Source organism: Prosopis cineraria, unplaced genomic scaffold (assembly GCF_029017545.1).
Source record: "Prosopis cineraria cultivar Desert tree isolate PC_DT_omini unplaced genomic scaffold, ASM2901754v1 PC2, whole genome shotgun sequence".
NCBI lineage: Eukaryota > Viridiplantae > Streptophyta > Magnoliopsida > Fabales > Fabaceae > Prosopis > Prosopis cineraria.
This window is the reverse complement of record NW_026555333.1, coordinates 8,777,525-8,804,435: the sequence shown is the minus strand read 5'-3', so window position 1 is coordinate 8,804,435 and position 26,911 is coordinate 8,777,525. Positions and strand designations below refer to the sequence as shown.

Genomic DNA, 26,911 nt, shown 5'->3' with positions numbered 1-26,911 from the left:
TCTTTTTTATCTTCACATTGTATTATCTTATGCATATGCAAAATACAAATAACTAATAATGCCTCATACTTTTCATTTTTAACATGAATCTCATATTTACCATCATATCTCATCATAAATCCCACAATTATTTTTTTATTGTGAGTCCCACATGATCTTTAAATTAAACATACAAAAATTTTGGGGGCAAAAAAGATTTTTGTTACTATTCATCCAATTGTAGATAAACAGTAAAAAAAATAGCATACTTTACAATATAAAAGAAAGATGATTGGAGTTTGACCAAATAATAATAATGATAATGATGTTTACAATTACGAGCCGCTTTATTTTGTTTAAAGGCTTTACGTACACCAATTCCAGACAAATAAAATAATAGCCTGGCTTAATGACTTTGTCCTATCAATTCAATCCCCGAACTTCTGCTAAATGAAGAGATCACCTGACTTTCACATATACGGATCCTTAAATCATCTAACGTCCTCCTTGTAAAGATGCGCATACACACACATGCAGGGGCGGTGACTGAACGTCATGAACAAAGGTAGGGCAAAGCAGTGCTCCCACCATTCTCACAACAATTTAACACAGAAGCATAATCAATCATACAAATGTTTTTTCTTTTTTCTTTTTGGACCGAACACTAAACGAGCTTCTCAGCTCGATATCCAAGTGCTACGATGTCTTGTTTATCTATAGCCTATACCTTTCACATACATATATTCTCGTTGATGCGGGGAGTGAGGCAGAGGCTCACCCTCAACGAGGGAGTTATGATTTATTAATTATATTTGAGTAAGATGTAATTTTTACATATTTATTAATACATATTTACCGAAACATGACAATAGTAAGGTTTTAATAATTATGTAATACATTTATAATTTTAAACGAAAATTCTAATTTTTTGGTTCAATAATGAAAATTATACTTGATATATAACAATTGTATACGTCTCATGTTATTATTGAAAATTTATATATTTATTTTCTTCTGATTAAAAAATTTAATGATAATTAATACTTTTTAAAATTCAATGTATTATATTGAAGAGAATGTGTAAATTCTGGTCATAAACAAAGGCTCTGAGCAATATTATTCATCAGTAAGAAATTATACTACGATTACAAAGCACCTATTAAAATTGAGAAAGGGATTAGATTAGGAGTTGGGAGCCCATGTTGAGCATAAACCGGGGGAAGAGGGCAGCCATGGTATTGGGTTCGGTTCGGGTCACACTTTGGCAAGCAGACTGGAAAGGGAGAACATCGTCTGGGCCACCGATATAGTAACGGACACGTGTCCGTTTCCGTTCAAAACCCTCACTAAGCTCCGCAACCTCCTTCGATAATTTCGTTGAGTCTTTCAGACCCCCCCCCCTCTCTCTCGCTCCATCCTCAGCTTCACTGTATCTTTGCTCATCAGCTCTATAGTGTAGCTTGTCTTCCTCTCTCTCTCTCTGATTCTGCATCTTTGCGTCCCCTCTCCTCCTTCTCTCAATTGACTTGCTTGATTCAGACTTGATGAATTGTTGAGCAACTAAAGCAACATGATCAGGGTGCATACTTCTCTGGTAAGCACTATGGTCTGTTACCAATCTGTTTCTCTTTCGTCAAAAAATATCTGAACCATTTCTGGTGATCCCCATAATCTGTCTTCGCGAGAAGAAAACTACAAAACTTTATTTCTCTATCTCAACCCACTCCCTGGACTTCCTATTATCCCCTTAACTGTTTACTCTCCTAGTCTTTCAATCTCTGTCTTTTCTATTACTTTTGTGTTTTCCTGATTAGTCCCGAGCCCGCCTTGCTCGGTGCTATTTTTAGGTAAATTTCATGTTCTTTCTCCAGGATTCTCGAGCAAAACATAGCTAGCTCGGTCTTTTTTGGTTCAGGATTTGGCTTACAGTGGTAAGATAAGGGGGCCCATCCGTGAAGGGCTTTCCCGAATTCATCTCTCCGTTAGCGTGATTCCTCCAAAGTGGCGAAGATGAGTTTAAGTGCGGCTGAGGACGATTCGGCTTCAGAAATTCATATCCCGGCAGAGATAGACTGGCACATGCTTGACAAATCCAAATTCTTCTTCTTAGGCGCCGCCTTATTTTCTGGCGTATCTACAGCGCTTTATCCTATTATTGTGCTGAAAACCCGCCAGCAGGTTTGTTCGTCTCAGATTTCTTGTTTCCAGATGTCTTTTTCCATCATGCGCTACGAAGGCTTTCGAGGGTTTTACAAAGGTTTTGGTACCTCCTTGACTGGAACAATCCCTGCACGAGCACTTTACATGGGTGCACTTGAAGTTACCAAGAGCAATGTTGGCTCAGCTATTGCCGGTTTGGGGTTTTCAGATACCACCGCCACCGCCATAGGTAATGCAGCTGCGGGAGTGAGTTCTGCCATGGCGGCACAATTAGTTTGGACCCCAATTGATGTTGTGAGTCAAAGACTCATGGTTAGTGGTAGCAAGAACATGCTTTCCAGTGTTCGTTGTGGGAATTACAGGAATGGTTTTGATGCCTTCAGAAAAATTCTTGGCACCGATGGACTGCGAGGTTTATACAGAGGATTTGGTATTTCAATATTGACTTATGCACCATCTAATGCTGTGTGGTGGACTTCTTACTCAATGGTCCATAGGTTCATCTGGGGTGCTTTTGGATGCCATATGGGCAAGAAGGATGATAGCAAATTGGCCAATGGGTATGGTTTTAGACCTGATTCGAAGGCTATGGTTGCAGTTCAAGGGTTAAGTGCAGTTGTGGCTAGTGGGGTTTCAGCTATTATAACTATGCCACTTGACACGATTAAGACAAGGTTACAGGTGTTGGATGCAGAGGAGAATGGACGAAGGAAGCCATTAACAGCTTTGCAGACTGTTAGGAACCTGGTGAAGGAAGGTGGCTTCATTGCTTGTTACAGAGGACTGGGGCCAAGATGGGCTTCAATGTGCATGTCTGCTACAACCATGATTACCACCTACGAGTTTTTGAAACGAATGTCTGCCAAGAGGCAAGAGAATTTATCTGCATAATGTCTTGAAGCAGGAGAAAGATTCTATAGGAATTAGGATCTGTCTTTTCATTACATCTGTCGGGCTCTCCTGACGTTTTTTAAGCTTGTAATAGCCTGCCTCATGGCCAATATGTCGTGATTGTATATTCATCATCTTTCATTTTCTCCTATATCTACCAAAGAAAATAACTCTAGTTTCCGTTGTTTGTTTCTATCTGAGTTTCAATACTTTACACTTTGATGGTTATCGTGCTTCACTCGTAATAATCGGAACTTTTTCTAACCACGTCCTTTTGCCTACTTGATTCCGTAAACAAACACAGAATTCTGAAGGGGTCAGCGAATTACGAAAGACAGGTGTATATACTCGCCGCGTTGGTGAAAATTATAATGAATCCATGCGAGTCGAGGAGGAAGGAAGGCTGCTGGCCCTTGCGACCTTCAAAGGACAGGGGATGCGGTTATTAATCGGAGGTTGGTGAGGTCGGAGTACTCAGTAAAGGTCACCTGACTTAGGACTGGACAAGGGACAGACATGACATGGTTTTGGCCCAACTTCAAGGAAGGAATTGGATTAAACAATTTATAATTTGATTCAATTCAAGCTTAACTTAAAATTAAATAAAATCAGACTTTATTTATAAAATTAAAAGACCAATCTCAATAATTTAATATATCTCTTTGTTTTTCTTTTCATTATTTTCTCTGTAAGGAAACAATTTGTTTCAACCTGATAAGCTTAATTAAAATAATAAAAAATTTATAATATATAAAACTTACCCCAAAACATCAAAGATTAATCATAATAAATTCAGAACAATCTCCAACAATTAAAAAAAAGTATTTAATTACAATTTATAACAATATTCAACAAACATTAACATGTCTAAACTACATTACAACAAGAAGTTAATAACAAATTTCAACTAATCTTTCATGTAATCATTTCCTTCGACATTAATAAATTACACTTGATGTATCTGTAAAAAATAAATTTTATACAAATGTATGATTAATAACAATGCAACATATAAATTTAAATTGAGAGACATAAAATCAAAAATATTACTTGTAACATTAACTATATCGTCGGTCTCTTGAAAGTTGTCAAAATCATGGAGCATGAAGGCAAATGATGAGAAAGATTGCCCTACAACTGGCCAATTTTAAATACAAATAAGGGCTTCAGTTATCTTGAAAGATGAAGAGCTCCTATAATTAGCAACAACACGTCCTTTAATACTACAAGCAAATTCATATGCTAATGTAGATACTAGTATAGCTAATTCAGCATGTGCTATCAATGAAAGCACTCTATACTTGGTAGAATTATTACCCCACCATGTTGAGATATCAAAATCATCATCTTCACTTTTAGTGAGGGTGTTTTCAGATGCATTTGCAAAAAGGTGTTTATCCAATTTCGATTGAGTTTTTACTGATGAGATTTTTTTACTTTTGGGATGTCAACCATCTACAATTAGTGCCTTTTTTACCTTTATTTAAATTTGAAGTGTTGGCACTACCAAAAGTATTCAAAGAGTTGGCGCTATCAGAATTACATGTTTCATGACAAAATTGTTGCAGGATATTCCTCAAATATGCGATACAAGGTGTCTTTTGCCTTATTCTTCATGGACATACGAAGGTTAGGGTTAGGAAAAAGATGTTCAAATATATGGTTGATGTAGGCAAACTTATGTTGAGAATTGGAAATCACAACAATAATCTATTATTTCCATTACTTATCATACTCATTCTTCATGTTCAAAGACATTTGCATGAGAAGAGGGTTATTACTTTTAATATTTTCATCTAACATCTCCTCAATCAAATCAATTTGATTGAAGCATGTGTGTGTAGTAACCATTAGTGTGTTAAAAGATGAAGTGAAGAGTGAATGAAGAGAAGAGAGATAAAAAATCATTAAATGAAATGAGATGCATGTTTAATAATCAAGTCTTAAGTTTCAAGTTCAATTATATTAAAAAAATAAATATAATTATCTTTAAATAATTTTATAAAATTAAACCAAATCAAGTAATTTAAAAGTTTAGTTTTTTTGTCCAGTCTAATTTTAAAAAAAAAGTATGGTAGTTATAGTTTTTTTCAGTTTTTCGGGACAATTTTTTCTATAAAACTAGACAAGATTTACTCGTGTTGAGCAAGGTACTCAGGTTGCAGAGGGGTGATCGGACTTTTGGACAGTCCTAATCCAGCCTATGACTCCAATTTCCTCCCTTTTCGTTAAGACCACGAAGGACGCAAATAATATTCTGAGGTTGACTTTTTCTAGAAATATTTAATCAGTGGATAGAAATTCTTTATTCGTTGGAAAGAGATCACTTCAGAATGTCACATATGCCGACTAGAAGCAGCTCTGTTGTTGAATGGCAGGTTGCAGGCACGCAAAACAATCACTAGGGTAAACGACAAGCCCCTCATTGGGCTCAACCGAGGACCAAAAATTTATCAACTCAAACGGGTAACAATTAGATTTGGAATTGGCCTCGTAATTCCTGTGAGCAGACAAATTCATTATGGGTTTTTCATGAGACTGTATAAAAAACGGGACGATATTAAATTTCATCTTAATTTAAAATTTAATGTTTTTTTACAAAAAAATTAAATTAAACAACTCATAATTTGATCTTGTTCAGTAATAATTTAAAAATTAATAAGACTGGTCTTAATTTATAGGACTGAGAGATTGATCATATCAATTCAATACTCATTTAGCTTTTTTATTTTATTTTATGAGAGGTAATAATTCATTTCAACATAATAAACTCAATTAAAATAGTAAAAATACTTATAATAATAATAAATTTATAATAATTTTCAACAATAAAAAAAATATTTCTGTTATAATTTAAATGATTTAAATTTATAACTTTAACAAAAACAGCACTCAATAAAATTTAACAACACTACATTACAACAACAATTTAGAAACAAGCTTAACAAATCTTCATACAATCATCTCCGTAGAATCAATTACACTTCAAACATTTGTCAAAAATAAATTAATTATAATTATAATAAAAAAATTAATAGGACTAAATTGGACTAAGTGGTCCAGATGCTTAGTCTCTTATTTAATTCAACCTGAAAAAATAGTCTAATTTTTTCAGTTTTTTTAATTCTGAAGGACCAGTGTCTATACAAACCAACTAAGACTAAGATCATCTCGAGTTAAATTGAATTAAATAAGATTAAAAGACTTTTACACAGCTCTAATTCTTCAGCCGGCGAGCATATTAACAATTAAAGAGTGTGACATACCACTGCAATTCTAAATATAAAACAAAATTAATTAATTTTATATTTATTAAAAGATGAAAGTTATATTCTTAAAATTATTAAAAACATTGTAACATTTTAATTTTATTATTATTTATAATTAATAATCATAATAAATTATATTTTAAAAATTTGAACAACACTAATATCAAAGCAGCACACCAAAAGCTTAGATGGAATGAGGTTTGAGATAGGAATTGGGATTATAAATAGTAGTGGTAGTGGAAGTCATAATGAGCGGTGGCAGAGTCTGAAAACCGATCCATGGAACAGAGGCAGCAGACGTCCGTGTCCTATGTTGAATCCAGGGGCTCCTTCGCAAAATCCAGTTTCTCCAACCAATCCATGTTTCATTTCTATGGACCCCTGGAGACCTAAAAACCGTGGGCCATACGCAGTCATATGAACTCCTTTCTCTCTCCACTTTATCCGATTGTCCTCCCCTCCTTTGCTCCAAGATACCAAATATTGGAATCAGAGGAAGTCAGTGATATACGCTTATGAATGCCAGCTATAAAAAATTACGGTCACCGCCATGAATGGCGAAGCGACCTCAGTATTGTTGTCGGTAACATCAGATTGGAGTTTAGTATTACAGTTTTCTTTTAGCAAGACAACGCTTTTCTTCAATTTCTCAGCGTAGCCAGGGCGATTGTGGCGTAACAAGTTCTTGGAACCGACTTAATAATTCCAGTGGCAATGTGCCATCTGGGCTTTTTTCCCGCGTGAAACGACATTTTAACGGCGTTAAGCGTGGAGTGATCCGTTCACGACCTGTGAGATTCAGTATTTGAATTAAAAAATTTACAATTAAAATTAAAATTTAATTAAAGTTAGCAAACTAAAATTAAAAAAAAAGTCAATTGATATAACATGATTTATGTTTGGATTTTTTTTTTCAGAAGTCAGTTAAATAAACTGAAATTTGTTTAAATAATTTCACTCAAAAATCAGTTAAAATATTTAATATCAAAAGTAAACATAAATTTTTTTATATATTCTTTGACTAATTAATAAGTAAAAATATTAAACTTAAAAATCAAGTTTTATACAATTTTAGTTTTATGTTATATATACACAAATAGTTATTATTTTATATATATATATATATATATTCATTGAAAGCAAGACTTTTTTGAAAAAAAAATGCACTCTAGTTTTGTACAACTTAAATTTAAATAAAATAAATATATAAAGTTGAGGAAAAATGAAAAATCTAAATAATAAATGAACAGAAAGCAGAAATAAGTGTTAATGTTTTATACTTTTTAACATTTAATGCTGGAGCTCGGGTGGATAGATAAATAAACAGAAAATAAAAATAATAAATGAATAAAAAATAATAAATAAAGCAAAACAGGAGTTGGTGTTAGTAGATGAGAAGCAATAGAAAACATTGAAGGCCAACGTGAATGGAGAAGCTGTGTATCATAGCTTGGGGAAAAACATTCATTTACACCCTAATTGCAGTTGGAATTTTTGCCCATTCAAACAATATTTTTTAAGTTTTTTATGTTTTAACGTTAGTTTTGTCTGTTCTCACTTAAGTTAGAAACTAATTCAAATATGTTCTCAAAGATTGATGTATTCAATGTTAAACATGGAGTGATCATTCACGACTTCTGAGATCCAAAAATACTTCCTTCGTTAAAAATTATAAGATTTTTTTTAAGAAGTTAGATATTTAAAAATATAAAGTATTTTTAATTTTTTGAGATAGTAGTCATTACATTTTTTTTCAAAGCGTCCCTATTAATAAATGACTTTATATTTATTATAAGGTGTTCAATAAAAATAAATATAACAAGATAAGATTAATTTAAAAATAAATAATTATTTTATTAAAAGATGAGATTAATAATTAAAAATATTTTATATTTTTGAATAGCGTGAGCAAATGTGTTCAACTTCTAATTCTCATTCGCTTTGAATGTCACGCTCCACAGTTACACGGCGGAGTTTCTGGCAAGCAGGAGCAGGAGTTGCTTGATTTTCTCAGCATACATTTAATCTTGTGAGTGTAGAAGCTTACAGTTGGTTATAACATTAAATAATACTAGCTCAAAGTTTTGAAGAGTCCAAGCTCTTTCAGGTTGTCCAACATCCACAGTTCCAAATTCAGTGGGTGATGAATCCTAGAACGGATGCTTCCTATATAATATCTTATAAATGCCACGTTATCTGTTCAGGTCACACACTATCAAGCTAAATGTCAGCCTCAGTGTCTCACCGTTTAAATTACTTTCTCAAGATCACATGATGTCAATTTCTTCTTGAATTGCAGTGAATCTTAATTGGACTGATGGTCAGACTAACAGCTCAATTAAGTTAAAAAAATTATTTAAAGAGTCGAGCTGAATTAAACCGTTCTAAATCGACCATCAAATCGAGAATTAAAATTAAGCAGAAAATTGAATTCAATTTTTTAAAAACTAAACTATTAAAAAAATAATTTTTTTAAATTTTTTATCAATTTTTTTAAATGATTAATTTTTTTAATCATTTAATAATATTATGTTTTATCGACTTGTTTAGTTGTGATAAATTTAAAATATTTAATTTTATTTTAAAATTTAGTAATAATTTTATATTTATTTATTATATTTAAAATATTATATATATTTTTTTTAAATTTAATTATTAATTAGCCCATCCCGATTGAATCATACAAAGCATAAATTATTGATCTTTTTAATTTAATATCTGATTTAATTTTAAAAAAATTAGAATCTATACATAGGACATCAAGCTTCAAAATTTCGAACTAACATTGACCCTGACGGGCCTTAATTAAAAATGTAAAATTATATTTGCTAAAGAAAAAAGTAAAATTATATTAACAAATTTTAAAAATAAATAATCAATTTAAATTACTGAGTTTACCAAAATTTTTCATGGAAAATATTTTTGAACTAAACATGAGCCCTATAGATTGCATGAAGTTCTAAAGATCATAAAACTATGGCTTGCAATAGCTTTTCTACTTTTTAGTATCATATATTGATTGATGATTGATACAGAAAATCGACAAACAAGGTGGATCCCGGAAGATCGCATCCATCAACATTCACAGCTAGGTGCTACCGTCATTGCTTTCACCCAGTGCATTACTGCGCATTTTCCCCTTCAACCGCTGTTAAAAAAGGCGAGAATTTGAACACAAAGAGTATAACAATCCGATGAAAATATGAACATTACGATATTGACACGGATTACAGTTACAGACAATTAAATTTAAGGAAGCACATGATCAAATCCACAGAGGAATAAGATACTCAACCCGCTCCTAACATAACCATCCTGATTTAACATGAAATAAACAGTAGCTTACATACCTAACATAATACTCCGAACAGATTTCCTGTGACAGCAAGACAAATGAACCTGACCTACTACCCAAATTAGTCGTCATAAAATTGCAGCATATGAACTACGAAGTAACCGCTGTCAAGGTCGAGCTCTCTTGTTGCTACAGGACGGACATTTGTACTGCTTGATGTGTTCAGCCCTTGCAGGGGTAATCTTCACGCACTTCCCGTGAAACCACTTCTCACAGATATCACAGCAAATCCAGAATTCATCAGCTGCATAGTTCTCTCCACATGCCCCACATAGTGTCTCCCCATGCTCCTCCTCATCTTCTTCTTCCAGACCCTCCTCATCTTCATCCTTTGATTGCGTTGCTTTCGAATACTTCGCTTGGGATTCAGATCCTCTCTGCGTTTGCTTACCCAAACAATGACAATAACTAACAGTCAGGCGCTCAAGTGTCATGCCAAACTGGACAAGAGCCGAAGGTCCCAGGATAAATATTTACTTGTCTCTCTAATTTGAATTTGAATTTTAACAACTATAAACAACACTATTCACTACTCAAAAAAAAGACATTAATCTCGACAATGATTCATCCCCCCTTTTCCCTGGCGGTAGGAACCGCTAGATCCTGTAACATACCTTAGAGATTGATTTGGATTTGTTACTGCTATGGTTAGAAACGGATGACTTCTCCTTTCCTTGTTTCTTGGCCATCCCCGTAACAACCTCAAATATTGTTGGAAGATCATTTATCATATTAAACAATCGCTTCCTGCAAGAACCAAAGGCAATTCTAATTCCTGTCACCTCTACTATGCATGAGGCATACTAATCTTCCATTTGTTTGTCAGAATCTGGTAGTGATTAGTGCTTACGTTTGCTAACAAAATTGATCAAACAATCAGAAGGATGGTCATTTTTTTTAATCAAACAGTCAGAAAAGTTTAATCCACAACCATAGGAAGTGTAAGCTGGTTTACTGGATTTGGTTTTAGCTAAGCAAAGCAATTTCAGCAAAGCATGATCATAAACATAGAACTTGCAGAAAAATGACAAGCTAGAACTTTCTGAGAAACCATTAAGTAACAATGAATAAAAAATTGGAGTACATAGCTTTGCTAGACCAGTTCAATAATAGTGGTATACTGTTTTAATGCCAAACAAAACCAAGAACTTGCAGGCTGTGACATAAATCTTCTTTCTGTTTGTGAATATTATGTAATGTTCAATATTTTATGGAACCACAGCTGCTGGAGTTTGTTTTCTAACTAGAGCACGATAATTTAGTTCTGTCTAGCAGTTTACAAAAGTCCTAGTATTAAATTGCAGATTTAGTTTCAATTCCAACAAGATTGTAACTGAATCCAATATTTCAAAGCACAGGATCAATTCAAATTCCAATATAATAGTCATCTATTTGTTTGATACAGCCGGAACTCAAATTTGCAACTCTATTATACTTATTTCATTGTTTGAAGTAACCAATTTACTAATGTTATGTTTCAATAAAGCAGCAAAAGACCTTAGCTTCATAACAAGATACATGAAAATTAATAATGAAGAGACAAAGTCAGACCCTCAAAGCAGTTAGCCCCAAACTAGGCTACATTTGGACAAACTCATCAATCATTTTAAGAGCAAAGCTATTCAAATTTATGAATAGAACAACCATGTTACTAACCAAGTGAATTGAAAATATACCTATCAGCCTTATCAAATCCAAATCTAGCACCAAAATAAAAGGCTACAGCAAGTAACCATGCATCACTGTGAACAGCAACCAAAGATAGCCAATCTTTTTCCTGCATCCCATCTCTGGCAAAGTTAATACCCAGTGCAGGTTCCGGAAGCTCTGGAGGCACCTCCTCGGCAGGCAGATTGACTTCCCACTGCTCACTAGGAAATCCATAAAGGCACAGATTCTCCTTCTCTGTACCACAAACCTTATATAAATCCACTTATTGTTTCTAAGTAAAAGAATTTCAAACAATACAATGCCATAGCATTCTATATAAACTATTTGGATTGTACGAGACCATAAGGCACTATTATAGCACAGGGCAACGGATTATATCCTTCATCCAGAGGACAAAATGTCAACCACATTGGCGATAAATCAAATAGGCACATGCTAACAGATGCTAACAGGAAAGAGGTCATCAGTTATGTCAGACAAAATCCAGTAGCAAGGGTTAAAATATTACAAATCAAAATATAAAATTCTAGTAACTTTTCACCTGCTCAAAACTTTAGTTAGTAAGTTTATTCTGGTTAAATTACACTACTCTACTTTAAAACATCCTAAATCCTATTAGTCTATCTTCTCGAGTCTGGATATCACTAAATTTCAATTAACCCAACTGATCATCTTTTGTTCAGAACTTCTTGCTCCTATGCAGGAGGGGCGGAAGAGAGTCAGAATATTAAATCATAGAATCCAGAGTACAGCTTGAGTAAATTTAGTTCCATTGGTTGGCACTAGCTATGTACAAGAATACCTATGCATTAGACGTATGAGCTTGACTGCGTTCCACTAGCCCAAAGAAGATCCCCACGCACATTCTTGGATAAATGGGTAAACTAAGGCCAAAAAATTTCTTGCCTCTCCCCACCAAGAATGATAACAATAAAATAAAATAAAATAATAAAAAAGAAATAGAAAAATGTGACCTCAGTTGCAAGAAACTCAGCCCTATAGATCAAGGACAGGTTCAGAACCATTGGTTCGTGAAGCACCTAAAATCCATGCAAAATTTTGTTCACTAAAATCAATTAAATGCGACTTGAAAGAAAATGTATTCAACCAACAATGAGGAAATGAGGCCATCTATCCTCAATCGCTCATCCTGTTCCTCATTCTCTGTGCAAAGTAATGCTCATTGAGCCTTATAAACTTTTGGGGTCAGAGCATGAACAAATAAACATAAAGTTGCAACATTTACCTCAAAGCCAAAAACAAATAGAGAATATTCTAATTAAGATTAAGATTCTACTCTTGCAATGAAGCACGATCTACTTAAATGCATATGGCATACATGCTATCACCCTTCCGAAAAAAATTTCAATACACATATGCACAAATACGAACATACAGTTACATACATATATATATGTAACGGCCACTTTAGTCAAATATGACAATGATAACTTCAGTAGAGCTTCGAAGCAAAAAAGTTAAAAGGCACAGTAACTGCTTCCCTTGGAGCAGCGTTACTACGAAAGAAATAAACAAGAAAGATAAACGAACAAAAGAGCCCGAGATATGAACATAGAGAAAATAAGAAGAGTGAGAAATGAAACCTTACCAGGATCGCACTGCTGATAAAACTCTTCAACATCTGCAGAAAAAAGAGAAAGGAAACACGTGACGTGTTACGTCCGAGATATACTGAGAATAGAAGTGAAATTTAAAAGAGAAGATAACCAGAATCAAAAGGACAAGGGCGAAAACATTTAAAAAAATGAAGGGAGAAAAGGAGTGGGAAGTGGATACCGGTGGTGAGGGCCTTAATCATGCCAGCACGGCGGCCCTTGAAATCCCGAAAGACCTCTTCGACGGTGCGAGGATTGTAGGGAGCACCTCCGTCCATGAGGAGCTGAAATTGGAGGAGGAAGCGGAGAGGGAAGTGAGCTTGTAAATGGAGGGAAAGATGGGAAAGTATTTGACCTGTGAGTGGAGAAGGAGAGAGAGAGAGAAACCGTAGGTTTAAGCGGATCTGAATCGGACAGAATTGGATGGTATTAGCTGGATTTGATAAAAGGACATGGAGTCCGCAAACCAGATTACACAGCCCGTTTACGAGAGAATTTTTCAAATTTTTTCTCTGCTGGGCCCACCTCCTATTTCCTTTCCCGATCCTCTATCTTCTCATTCATTAACGCCCATTCGCCTTCCATCTCAATTCTCTCGGACTTGTTTTTCCTGACGTGATTATTTTGAAAAGTTCAATAATCATCAATCAATCAGCATAATCATCCTAGTTGGGGGGCAAAAAAAAAAAAATAGCCGTAGTATTCATTCAATATGAATTATAAAATTTCTCAGAAGGAGTACGGTTCAAAAGCAATGAATAGTCTCACTCATTGTTTATATTTTATATAATTTATAAAAATATGTTGAACTTTTTCATGATAAGCTGGTGAGCATGCAAAGTAATTTTTTCAGTTATTGGCAACAATGATGATGTAATTTATTCAATTCCATTTTTGGCATTGCAAAATCTTTGCACAATGCCAACATTTTATATAGGATGTTGTTGAAATTATATTCTTTTTTTTTTGTTTTACATTATTTTAAACACTTAACCACCCTCTTTTTTCTGCCAAATGCCCACTCCTTATACGGCCATACCTTAGTATAATAAATTAATATAGATACTGTTTTCTTCTTTTTTTTTCCCAAATAGATACTGCTGGAGTTGCGCGACTCGTTATTTATCTTGTCAAAAATAAAGAGGTTAAGCTATATTTAGTCCAAAAAATAAAATAAAACCTTGTATTGACTCGGGACAAAGCCGAGCTAAGCAAGAGCTTAGCCTTTTCATAGCGTCCATGTTTGGATCAACACTCAACTTAGAATAAGTATGATAGATCAAAAGTCTAGCTGCTAATAAATAATTAAACATGACATTTCAGAACAAAAGACTCTAACATGAAAGGAAAATGCTATTGAACTTTGAACACTATCCAGAAAAAAAGTTAAAACAATCAAGCATTGAAATCTAGTGAATCTAAGGAAGTTGGGAGGATTCCACCACAATGGTGGATCAATTCTCGATGAAGTCTCTCGATTTCTGCCTCCGTTTGTGCCCTCGAGGCTGCCTCTGCTGAGTTTAAACTCCCTCTCAATATGTTTATTTTCCTCATTATGCTCTTTATCTGCATGTACATGCATATGGCTCATTAGTCTCTGCTCTCTGCATTATAATTTCATCACTCCCATAATGATATACATAACAACCAAAAGCGAAAAGATAAGCCACCTTTCTGTGAGGCCATCTGGCTAATCCTTCTTTACGGCATATTTTCTTCACAACTGTAGGACACAAGTTTACTTGCCTTGCTGCTTCTTCAATTGGTAGATGAAACACGTCGCTGAAATCACTCAGTTTCATCTTCCCCGCTCTCTCCCTCTGCATCACGTATTTCCTCAGCCATTATTATTAGAACAAAACAACATCAAGTACGAGATTCTCCCACCCAAAAAAAAAAAAAAAAAAAGAACAAGAAAAAAAGACCTGTGTTGAGAGACTAGTCCTAGTCTTATCCATATCCTCGGCCTCATCAGATGCTCCCCCTGCAAAACATGAATGTTTTGACGTTGTTCAGACTGGAAGCCAACAGGAGGTGACTTAACGAAGAGAGAGACTAACCAGAATTATCAGCCCACATGCCAAGGAATTCATCATTTATATCTTCATTCCAATCCATTCCAATGCAGAGTGCTTCGTAATAAGCTGACAGTGGATCTTGCACGGTGAAGTACCCCGTTGCATTTTTCTCCGCGCAGTACTGCCTCACAAAATTCTTGACATCCTCCATACTTCTGCCGCAAAAACTGATCGTATTCCCAAAGGGCTCCAATTCAGTCACAAGTTATGAGTGGCACGCCAACAAACACAGTAAAACAAAAGCAGGAGTTTGAACGTACTCGATCATGTGAATTTGCCGATCATCGCGGGAGTAACCCACATTAATATTCTGTCGAAGAATTGCATGACAGATCACACCCAGTCTTCCGTGAATCTCTAATTTTGAGAACTTAATCCCTGATCCAGACACTCAAGCTGTAAGCGGGAAATAAACTAAAATTGCCCAATATTTTTTATGATAGTCCCAATCTTACCGTTAGTATGAATTATTTCTCTAAGAACTTGGCAGCTACTACAATGAAAAGCGACTGGGTTTGGTGGCCAAAATGTAAGGGGAATCACATTGGGGAAATTATGTGAAGGCATATTCTCTTGACTTGGATGGCTTTCAACGCGAGGTTCAGATGGACCCGCTGCAAATTTTCCCTCTTCATGGGGACAATCACGCATGGCGGTATCTTGAATCACTTGACCCGAATTCGGATCATTACTCTGAAAATCTGCATCACTTTGTTGTGCGAATGATGAAGAATTCTGCTCATTGGATGGAACTGCAGGGAGTGGATTATGATCATTCTGGAAATCGAGGATGTCATAGGATATTGGGAGATCGTAAGGATCATTATAGGGAACAACAGGCCAGGGATCTCCCATGCATGAGGAACTCGACTGGAAACAACAAAACGCTTTCTCCTCTCTGCTCTGATTGTTGATTCAGGCAATTCAGTAGCGGCGCTGAGTGAAAGCGCCACCGCAGAGAGCGGAGAGCGATGTGGGGTTGTAGGCAGTGTCGTGACCCTTCTTCTTTGAAAGTGACGGAAGCATAAAAACTTATGTCGGAACACAAGTTAAATAAGAATGGAAAGAGGCGCCAGAGGCAGTTAATGACCGTTGGGAAACGTCGGTTGGCATGTTTAGGAATTCGTTAATTGTAGGGGGCAGGCCGACATCACTGCGTTTAGAGAAAAACTTTAGTTGATTTTAATTTTAATAGCAACGTCACACAGCGTGGCAAAACGACTCGCACGTCTCCTCGCCGTTTCGGCCAAGGGGAGAAATAGTTGGTAATGCTTCCAGGCTCTAACTTCTCTAATATACAAATCTTCGCTTGATTTTGATGTTTCTCCAATCTTATTTATAAGAAATTAAAAAAAAATCCACAAAAGAAGTATATTTTTGTAAAGACTGATTCACCCACCCATCCCTTCTGCTGTCTTCGACTCTTGGTTATAAAATAAAGCAGGGCATGTCCCTAAAATACTTATGTGAAGAGAACATTCTACAACGCAGGAATGCAAAAACAAATAATCATGCCTTGACAATAAAGGAAAAAATAGGAGAAAATAGCTTCTAAAAATTACTATACAATATTTATATCCCAAAAGAATCAAATGATTTGATAATATCACTGCAGTGCTTTAGTCTTTCTAATATATTAATTTCAGATGCAAAAAGATCAAAATGCCCTCATAATTAAAAAAACAAAAAAGAAAAAGAATCTCTCACTAGTGCTAGCTGTCAGACTCCGCCAGCAACGAGGTCATTAAAGCCCCTACTATCGGCAAGGCCAAGAATTGCTAGAGCTCCAGCTCCAATGCTGACAACATTTTATTTTAGAATTGAAATTTTTAAGTAATCAAGAATGGGTTTGATCCCACAACTCTTGACCACCTAAAAAGTACTAAACCCTTTGTATAGAGAGAGAGTGTGTGTGTGTGTGTTACTTCCATATAATAACCCAATGTGTGTTCTTAATTTCTAAACAAAACTTGTTATTTTATAAATGTCATTTGTTAATTTGACATGGATATTTATAAATTGAAAGGTTTTAAAACTTCAATCATTTTACTGGTTAAATGTCCCAATGTCTTGTTGTCAATCACAAATATATTATTATCAAAATCAAATGGATACTTGTCAATGAATAACTAACACACACAACTAAACACTTTCTATCATTTTTTTAATTTGTTAAAATCATAATAAATTTTTTTAATTTCAAATGAATTGTTGTTATTTTATGAATGTCACTGTCAATCGGACATGGACAATTACAAATTCAAAACTTCAAAACTTCACTCATTTTACAAGAAAGAAAAGAGGCATCAGCAACAGTGGGGGTTTTTTTTTTTTTAACTATGAGAACATTTAGGTCTTTTCGCATATGAAATTAATATGTCAAGAAGACTAGAGGATTGCAGTGATGTTACTAAATCATTTGATCTTTTTAGAATATAAATATTATATAGTGATTTTTGGATGCTACTTGTTCAAAAATAGTCCATTTTTTTAAAACAAAAAAAAAAGATGTCTAGTCTAAATTATTCTTCCTCGTCTCCCCCTTCCAGTAAATGTCAAATGTAACAAAATTAGATGCGGCTTTCATTTAATAGAGTATGACGTGTAAATGTGTAATTACTCGCGATTTGTGGATCATTTAACTTGCCATGAATTTTACACTATATATTGATGATATTCATTAGATCTTCGAGTGCCAGTGGAGTCACTATATTTGTTGGTTAATCGCGCTTCGTCCGTCACTGTCGATGAAAAATCCTGCTTTGTCTATTTGGTAAAATCTAATTGTCCATTTGGCTTTGTAACTTTTAGTATTTAAAAAATATTTTTTTTACTTTCTAAAAAATTTGATTTTTAATTTTTTTAAGAAGTTTATTTAAAAGATACTTTCTAAATGTTGTTGAATGTACTTTTGACTAACTTAAAATAATAGAGCTTTTAAAAAGTAAATTTAAAAAGTGTGATGTTATTTTATCATACTATCCCAAATTTAATATCTTATTCTTTTATTTTAAAAATAGTTAATTTATTAAAAATATAATTATCATTTTAATAATAATAATTAGGTATCAAGGTTTTAACATTATAAATTGAATAATTAATCATATTAATTTTTAGCATTAATGTACAATAAAAATTACAAATCTTTATCATATTTTTTAAAGTTACAAATTAAAAAAGTACAAATAATTAGAGATTATTTAAAATCTTTATCACATTTTTTTAAATATTTTAAATATATTATATTTGTATAATAGAAATTACAAATCATCATAAGTTAATGTCCCTTTTGATAATTATATATTTAAAAATAAATTTCATTATCACAATTCAAATAATTTTTAAAACAGACTTTAAAAAAAATTATCTAAATATAAATTTTATTATAGTAACTAATTTTTATTAAATTAATTTTTATCAAATAAATTTTTACAAAAAAATTTTTTTTAAGGAACTGAAAATAAAACACACACCTTTCTATCCAAAGAATGAAGCTAAGCAGCCAGAAGTCGGCATTGAATTTTTGGGGATCATAAAGGCGAGAAACGAGGTTGACTGAGGTGACCCATTAAGTTTGCCTATGCCTTTTATTAATATCCTTTATTGTCCAAATTTTGAGTCATGGATTGGAATAACGATCTCTCAATTTGTCTGGTAATCATGATTAAGTCCCAAATGGAAGTGCAGATTTTGCATTTTTGTTTCGGGATGACCACAATTCTAATATTCCATTGCATTTGTTGTGCCACCCGTGCGTTTTTTTTAGGATCCAGTGCACTGTACATCTCATGGCTCTTGGCTCGTACTACCACTCTACTCTTGTTAACAAGTCAAATGTGTTGACACTGACAATGTCAGCTTTTGACTTTAGGCGCTTACTTGCTCTGCTATCCCGGAGCACTCAACATCACAACAGAACCATGGATGTATTGCAAAGGACAAGGGAGCATGTATGTAAGATTCTTTACTTTCTTTAAGAAAAAAATCATCCACTCACATGCTTGTTCAAAGTTTCCAGTATTCAACTAAAACCTCAATAATTTGCAAGCCAGTGGCTGTCCAGACCTATACTCTCAATAAAATTCATTGTTTTAAATATGAATGGGTTCTAGCTGGACTCTAAATAGCTAGTTGTGTGATGAGGTTAAAATCGGGTTATGCCCTTCCTGTATCTAGCCTGATGGTTTATGAATTTCATCCAGATAACCTTGGTCACGCTAATAGCCAGAAACTCTGGATATGAAACGAGGCTACCTTTCACTCTTCTCTCTCATTTCCAGTTCTTCATTACCGTGTTGCATTAGTATTAAGCGTTATATATGGATTATGGACTAAATATGGACCTTGATTAATCCCACTGCTGATTTGTGGTTTAATTTTCATACGCAGGGCCGTAGATAACCAGGTAATGTAGGGGTCCCTTATTTTCTCAACTTTTCGTAGTTGTTCAGAGAATTTACAAATCAAAGCCTACGTAGCTGAAAATGTCAGTACCACCTAGCGATTTTTATCTTTTTCCTTCGTTATTAATTGATGGACAGATAGTAGTCCTGGGTAGTATCTTAGAATTTGCAGTTTTTTGAATGAAAAATCTAGCCCCAAAAAGCAAGGAATTGAATTTGATGACTAGTTGGAAAAGAAGAAAAAGAGAAATTGATGTTATTCTGTTATTGCAAAGACAGGAATCCTTATTTAATCAAGTTAACGGATGCCATAGTGGTTTTACTTTTTAGGAGATCGCAACTCTTTGAATTTAAAGAAGTAGTATTGATGCTGTTTGATTGTACTGGAATGATTTGTAATCAAAGGCTTCTGTATTTTCTAACTTTACTGTCCTATATGGATTATTGATTTCTGAGGTCCAAGGCGTCTCTAATTAATAATAAACCTTGCTGATCAAATTCATTTCGCGCTGGCAGTTACATGTGGCAACCTGTTCACCTGCTCAAGATAAGCAAAGTAGGTTAGGCTACGTGGCAATTGGGATCGACTTGCTCTTCTAGAATCAGTAAGTAGATACTGAATGTCTTTCTAAGTCTACTGCCAATCAAACGTTCTGCATCAAGCTTTCTGGGTTATAAGAAATAAAAGAGAAACATTGGAGCATAGGAATATGATATTTGGATAAATATCAACGCGGCAGTTTGGAAAAGTCCCGTCTCCTTAGACCATGAGGAGACAAATGATCATATCTAAGATAAAGCAAAGGAGGTGGCTCACTTGTGGTTGCAAGACTTGGTTATTCATGTCTGCTCCCCCCCCCCCTTTTTCTTTTGGTTATTCAGGTCTTCAGGGCCATATATCGGCTTGAGAGGGAACCCACATTCAGTTGTTTCATCCACACAAGTACGTATGATATGATCAGGCCATCTCCATTACCTGGCATCTGTATTATTGTGAAAGTTAAGGCAATGATGAAGGGGAAAGTTCTAGAACAAAAAAGAAGTCTATAAATATCCATGCATTTCTCATTTGTAATCATCAAGTAAAATAATAAAGCGCTCAAATTCTCTCATTTAAGTTCTTTACTTTCACATGCGTTTTAAGCTTTCTAGCCTTTTTTGTGTACATTTTGAAGGTTCGGTGACTTAACAAAAATTAAGAAGTTAATCAAGCTAAAGCCAATATAATTTAAAAAATGAAAGGTTCCAAAACTATGAAAAAATTCATTACATGCATCTCATATTGAAAGGAGTTGAGTAGGGTATTGGGTATAAGTGGGTGTGTTATGTATCTTATCAACTTAGCTTTTTGGGAAAAAATGATGATGCCATGACAAAATGGTATAAGTGGATGTGTAATATATCCAGTAGGCCACCTGTGATTAAGATATCATAAGTTGACCACTGCTTTCTGCTACAAATTGATGTTGTATTAATCAACTTCTTCCGAATAAAAATCGCGTACATCATGTTGGATAATGGATATCGCGCTCGCGAATGAATAATGGTTTGTGTTACGTTACATACATATGTTTAGTTAGGATTTTAGCAGAGGAATGAGTGAAGGTGATGCATGCGAGGCACCCCAAGACATTGGATTTAAGGTTTCGTGCCTGAGATTTGAGCAACATATAGAAATGATCCATTCACTTTATCATTCAATTCTGAACAACCAAACGCGTCCAGATTATACTGGTTTCAAATCCGATCAAGCTTATTCACCTTAACTAGTCCACGTGCATGTTTATACGATGAAGCTCACTTTTTTAAAAGTACCAACGTCCAGCGGGTTGTTAGAAGGGAGATTTTATTGGGGGGGGGGACTTGTTCAAGTAAAGTAATAGATTTTTTGTATTTTCTAATCAAATAAAAGACGTGAATTTTTTATCCATTATATTTACTTGTATATATCCGGCTAATGTTATTAATACTTTTCATTTATTTTTAAATTTGAAATATATTGTTTTCCTTTCATTGAATGTAAATACACTTGTGAGTTAAATATATAAGGGTTCGTTTGGATTTTAATTAAATATAATTGATTTTGATTATAGTTAATTATATTATATCATGATCATGTTTGGGTATTATTTTTATGAAATTAATTTTGACAGAATTAAATATATTTGGATGATGTTTAAATTACTACAAAGAACATTGCTTTTAAGAATTAAAATATTAATAAAGTTGTATATAATGTAATTAAATTTGTTCAACTTTGTTAAACAAATAAAATATATTATATAAGTTATTGATAAAGTTGTTAAAACATACCATTCCAGAAAGGCATCAGAACTAATGCTCATGTCATGTATGATGCGCTCCTTGAGACCATCAAAAATTAAAAGCAAGTGCTTAAACTGCTCAATCGATTCTGTTCTTGTGAAAATATATTGATCATCTTTGACTGGAGAGGAGGGTCGCATGTCGCAGGAGTTGAAATCGCAGTTGCACAATTGAGGCGCTTATTTGGTAATATTCTGACAAATGATAATTACTCTTACAGAAATAATTGATACACAAAGGCAAGTAAGATGAGTTTTATGGAATGTGAAGTTTAGGAGCAAAACACGGTAATGAAAAAAAAAAAAAAGGGTGTTCGGGTTTATTTTGCCAGAACCATGGTTTGGGCATTCAAAATTGATTATTTTACCTATCCAAACAGGCACTAAGTTTTGTTTGTCTGTTTTAACTGGCTTCAGCCCAACTCTCCAGTCAAATTTGAAATTTTGAGCTTGCCACCGAGGAAGATTTATGTAAAATCATTGCAATGAAAAAGTTACCACTCGTGAGGCAACTGAAATACCATCAGGCGAGGCTGATGTGGCAATTGTTGACGGAATGATGCATCCACGTTAACATATCATTTAATTTGAAGATAGAATAAAAAGAATTCGAGATGCTTATGACTGACACAGTTTGCAGCTCTTGGCAGCAATACCTCTCCATATTTCATCTTACAATATTAGAGACAATAGAAGGCAGTGACCTGCTCCCTTTGTTCCCCTTGCTTTTCGCAGCTTTCTGTTTTTTTTTTTTTTAATGAGGGGATATGAAAAATGAAGAAAAACACGAAGACAAATAAGATTAATTAATCTCAAAATATTCCTTTCGTAGCTCTAAACTCAATTGTGTCCCTCCCTTTCATTTAATTTCTTTAATCTTTTTTATGTTAAAATCTAATTTTGACCATAAGCCCCACTATTTAAACTAAAAATAATAATTTTAGCCAAGTACATGAAAGTCTTTTAAAAAAAGGTGGTTGCTAACTATGAAAATAGAATGATTCACTGCTTTAAAAATGATAAAAGTGAATAAAGTTATGGAAAAAACTGTAACTAAAAACTTTAAAAAACTTGGAGCCCCGAAAATTTTTTATTATATGCTTATAAAGGATAGGCCACCAAACATATTTGATCTATATGCACACAATACTACATAATTTATCAAAAAGTTTCAACAAACTCAAACTCCAATCAATCCAAAAACATCCCAAATGCTTCAATATTTGGTTTGACCAAACCATATACAATTTTTTTTAATAAATTCAACATAATGCCTTTGGCACGCCATGCATGCAATAGAGAGCAATAAGTGCTCCAACAACAAATGGCATACCAGCTACTAACAAAACAACAGTAACAATGTGTCATCACCTTTTTTTTTTTAGTTTTTCATCTTATATTTGTTCTATTTTTTTTCATTATCAATATCATGTTTATTCTCATCATACAATCTAGCTTATTTTTCAATCTTTATTTTTTCTTTTTTCTTTTTGCTTTTAAGTATTTGTGTTTGAGGAAATTATAGCAAAGGGTTGTGAGAACTCCCCATTTAATTTTAAAAATTAGATAAATCACATCTTTTGAGAATACGCTTCTTTGACACGCCCACACAAAAAACCTCCAAAAAGAAAATTTAACACACACACACAAATATTGATATAAAAATGTGAAATTTTAATGTAGTTTACAAAATATCAAAATTTAAATTCCATTTTCATTTCATGCACTCCCCTTTCTTCTCAACAAACAGCTTTTTGAGCCCGCTCGGGCTGTGGGCGTGGCGACAGCACGAGAAACAAAAGATGGAAAGCTGGAAAGCAGAAAAACCAAGAGCATCTGTGATTTTCTGATTTTAGCTAGAATAGCTTTTTTAAAAATGTATTTTGGTTATTATGTTGTGAATAACAAAAAGTTAAAAGTTATTTTAAAAAATCAACAAATTATAACATCCTTTTCCTTTATTACCTTTTACTCTATCTATAAAATTAGAGAAGAGGCAGAGAACATCACATTTTCACTAATGATAGTGTTGTAAACAAAATAATTCATTTTTTGACTCTTTACTTAATTAGTTTAGATATCTTTTTTAGAACAAAAAATGGAATTCAAACAGTTTTTTTATTTTTGTTTTTCAAAACTTATTCTTAAACATTATTTTACAGAATTGTCCTGATAACATGAAATCAGAGAATAGAATCAAACAAACAAGGTTGTTATTATAAGTGGCCTCATTCTCAATGGGTATGGCGAAAATCGGCTTGCCTAACGTTTTACATTATTGAATTCTCCTAGTGAAAATGATAGTCGTGATAAAGAAGAACCCAAGCCAGTAAGCTGCTGGCCTAATGCTGGCCTTTTACACCGTATATTAGAAGTTTAGAATATGATTCCATGAATTTCAGGGAACCTAATAAAAGCAGTGCTGGGCACTGGACGCGACAGGGACAAGAGGTATTGATGAAGATATGAGCTGCACGAACAAACATATCCACGGGATGCCATCAATACAGAAATATTGAAATGAATGCAAGAGGGAGGGAATGACGTTGGTTGAGTATAGAGTGGAAGAAAGGAATTAATGTGCATGGAGTAAGTTGCAGTAGTCGCACGTGGTGATGGAAAGGCCGAAAAAGCAAGCAACCATCCCCAGTCATGCAAGTGCACGTGAGCACAGCTCACAGTTCGGGGCAACCAAAGAGAGAGGCACGGGGGGGTGGGGCTGTCAGAAACCCCGAGGTCGAGTAAAAAAGGAGATGCTTGCTACTGCTACCTAATAACTGAATCTTGCTTTGTTGGAAAAAGAGCACTGTTCCTTTCTTTGATCACAATCTTCCCTTGCTTTCTTTTCTTTTCATTGGGATCCTCACCGCTCCACCCTTGCCACCATGTTTCTTTTTAATTCCTGTCCCTTTCATGACCATATGAATTATGTAGAACTGTCTGAGAGTGAACATCACATAGCCTTGGTTCAAAAATTACATGAAGTTGATGTCAGGCCATGCCCTACACTGTCCCCTGTTCACCCGTGTTCCCCACTCATTGGCATTGCAATTCCATATATATCCATCCCAATCACTTGCCTCAGCATCCCAAACAAGCTCAATTTGATATACTGTAAGAATGCATGTACAGAGATTAAAATGGAGAGAAGCTCTAGTTGTTTGGCTTGGATTTGTTGTGGGCCATCGGAGAGGCAGGGGACAGTAAATGATGCACGTGCCAAAACATGGCCCCTGTGCTTCCCTGCCTTTTCATTCTCCCCGCTTAACCACCCCTCTTCTTCTACTACCTTTCTCTATTCAATTCCCCGCACTCAAATGTTCAAAAACTGTAATATGCATGACATGCTCTAGATGTGTCAAGTTCAGGAGTTTAATTTTTAGTTTTGCCCATTTTCCCATGCCACGCTGAGATTACAAACTGCTAGGGAAACTAACTGTTAATTCTCTGTTCTCTGTCTCACCTGTCCTGTTCCTTTTAAAGTAACAATTCATCAGTGTCATTCAAGTTCGAGAAAATGGCAGTTATGTCATAAAACAATAAGTATTGTCACTAATTATATTCTACAAAAATCACAAAGTGAAAAATATTAGTTACAAATAATTGTCGTCAGATTTAATTAAAAAAAAAAATCTCAGAATGTTGTGTGAGGAGTGCATGTCAGTCAGTACCCGAGTCATATAGCCAAGTTTTCTCCATCTTTAATTACAGGTAGTGAGGGAACCGTGCATGTGGGAGGTTGCCAAATGAACTGATTCCAATACGTTTACGTTTGTACAGACTGCGTTCAAAGTCATAGTTTGAATTAAAAGTGCGTGTCTTCCTCCATTTATTCACGCAACAACACTTGTCGTCTGTTCCCATTCCACTTGTTCCTCTTCCATGCCTTCAGCTTGCAGCCCCAAATTTTACTATTCCTTCTCTGACACAAACATAGTGGCCTGGCACTTAACTCGCCACAGTTAACAATGCATAATTAAAAATTCTGGAAGTTCCATTTAATTGATCAACACTTGTAATGTAACAAGCATTCACTTTCATATGATATAATCCTAAAAAGGACGACATATTATCTCCTGCCTTTTTGTCCATTTCTTGGAAGCTTCAAACAAGATCCCCCATGAGTAATGGAACCTATACATGTGGGTCTCATTCTGCTGAGAAACAACAATGTCCTTCTTTTCGCCACACAAACTAGTCGTTGTTTCATCATCCCTGGTTTGATGAAATTAAAAGTTGTCTCCGCTTCCTCTGCTGCTTTAATTGGACTCCACTTGACACTGTCCACACCACCATATCTCAGCACACGAACTGTCCCTACCAAATATTAAATCTTCCTCGAAGATCCATGGTCACGAGACGTCGAAAATACACGAGATCACTGTCTAATTGTGGGTGGAAGCCAGCCTCAGCTTGTCTATTAACACTTGCTCGTTTCATCAACTCGGAAATCACATTCCCCTGAGCCAGATATGGGAGAGACCAAGGAAAAGAGATTTCAATGTCAAGGCTGGCGTTTAGGGTACATGAAGGGCCGTTGATGTTGGACGAATCGTAGGCTGTGTTTCCAGGAGGAAGCCAAGTGTATTGGAGGACATGTGGGCTTGACAAGTAACGGAGGGGGCAAATCCCTTGGTGCCATAAAAGCCAAGGGCAGTGGTGGGGTTGGGTTGGATTTTAATGTAAGTATGACGTGTCGCTCTCGCAATAGTTGATGATTCTGTTTGCTTTCAATTCTAAAACACTAATAATAGAGATATCAAATCAACCAGGTAACAACAATTGCTCTTACGTGCATGGTAATGGCTGGTGTGTGCCATGAGTGTGAATCGGTCATTAATTTAATCTTGATGGGTTTTTTCATGGATAGGTGCATATTTGACTATGCACGTTTTTTCCCGTAGGTTTCCGCGGCTTGATGTTAATTAACGACTTTCCTGTCCTTGGTGGCAACCTCTTGTGACCTTATAAATTGAGTTTATTTTCTTTGCCCTTGACTTTTTTATGTGTAGCAACGACCTTCTTCACACCCACATCTCACCAGTCGCGACAATAAGCATCGCTTCATTTCTCACATCTCCACTAGTAAATTGACAACGCATGCTCTAGAATAGGGCCTCCGTTTTTTTTTTCCCTATGAAGATTTCCAAACAAAAAAAATTCAA

At 34.7% G+C, this 26,911-nt stretch overlaps 3 protein-coding genes across 5 annotated transcripts; 1 reads left to right on the top strand and 2 right to left on the bottom strand.

Moving 5' to 3' along the window:
- The first annotated feature begins 1,379 nt into the window (after positions 1 to 1,379).
- LOC129303568 (uncharacterized) lies at positions 1,380 to 3,221 on the top strand. The gene is made up of 2 exons (XM_054942965.1): positions 1,380 to 1,573; positions 1,851 to 3,221. The coding sequence occupies exon 2, from the start codon at positions 1,990 to 1,992 to the stop codon at positions 3,028 to 3,030; it is 1,041 nt and encodes a 346-aa protein (XP_054798940.1). The 5' UTR covers positions 1,380 to 1,573; positions 1,851 to 1,989; the 3' UTR covers positions 3,031 to 3,221.
- A 6,260-nt stretch (positions 3,222 to 9,481) lies between these two features.
- On the bottom strand, positions 9,482 to 13,321 carry LOC129304126 (PHD finger protein ALFIN-LIKE 4). Of its 3 annotated transcripts, none has more exons than XM_054943781.1 (5): positions 13,123 to 13,321; positions 12,935 to 12,967; positions 11,331 to 11,559; positions 10,269 to 10,401; positions 9,482 to 10,094 (listed from the first exon to the last, which is right to left on the bottom strand). In XM_054943781.1, exons 1-5 carry the CDS (start codon positions 13,217 to 13,219, stop codon positions 9,762 to 9,764), a joined length of 825 nt encoding a protein of 274 aa, XP_054799756.1. In that variant the 5' UTR covers positions 13,220 to 13,321; the 3' UTR covers positions 9,482 to 9,761. The 3 variants fall into 3 exon arrangements, with proteins under 3 accessions (XP_054799756.1, XP_054799759.1, XP_054799758.1); XM_054943784.1 differs by having other exon boundaries at positions 9,482 to 10,031; positions 13,123 to 13,320; XM_054943783.1 differs by having other exon boundaries at positions 9,482 to 10,040; positions 13,123 to 13,317.
- Positions 13,322 to 14,336: 1,015 nt separating this feature from the next.
- On the bottom strand, positions 14,337 to 16,009 carry LOC129302128 (uncharacterized). The gene is made up of 6 exons (XM_054940802.1): positions 15,475 to 16,009; positions 15,280 to 15,397; positions 15,002 to 15,186; positions 14,867 to 14,925; positions 14,612 to 14,761; positions 14,337 to 14,507 (listed from the first exon to the last, which is right to left on the bottom strand). Exons 1-6 carry the CDS (start codon positions 15,872 to 15,874, stop codon positions 14,337 to 14,339), a joined length of 1,083 nt encoding a protein of 360 aa, XP_054796777.1. The 5' UTR covers positions 15,875 to 16,009.
- Between the last annotated feature and the right edge of the window lie 10,902 nt (positions 16,010 to 26,911).

What these genes read in the sequence shown, in the direction of transcription:
- LOC129302128 (XM_054940802.1), bottom strand. Translation starts at nt 15,874, where the DNA reads ATGGGAGATCCCTGGCCTGTTGTTCCCTATAATGATCCTTACGATCTC. An exon ending in AGAAATAATTCATACTAACG is followed by an intron (nt 15,398 to 15,474) that starts GTAAGATTGGGA and finishes TGTCTGGATCAG; the next exon opens with GGATTAAGTTCTCAAAATTA. An exon ending in CATGTGGGCTGATAATTCTG is followed by an intron (nt 14,926 to 15,001) that starts GTTAGTCTCTCT and finishes CATGTTTTGCAG; the next exon opens with GGGGAGCATCTGATGAGGCC.
- LOC129304126 (XM_054943781.1), bottom strand. Translation starts at nt 13,219, where the DNA reads ATGGACGGAGGTGCTCCCTACAATCCTCGCACCGTCGAAGAGGTCTTT. An exon ending in GATTAAGGCCCTCACCACCG is followed by an intron (nt 12,968 to 13,122) that starts GTATCCACTTCC and finishes TTTTTTCTGCAG; the next exon opens with ATGTTGAAGAGTTTTATCAG. An exon ending in TTATCAGCAGTGCGATCCTG is followed by an intron (nt 11,560 to 12,934) that starts GTAAGGTTTCAT and finishes TTTGTGGTACAG; the next exon opens with AGAAGGAGAATCTGTGCCTT.
- LOC129303568 (XM_054942965.1), top strand. Translation starts at nt 1,990, where the DNA reads ATGAGTTTAAGTGCGGCTGAGGACGATTCGGCTTCAGAAATTCATATC.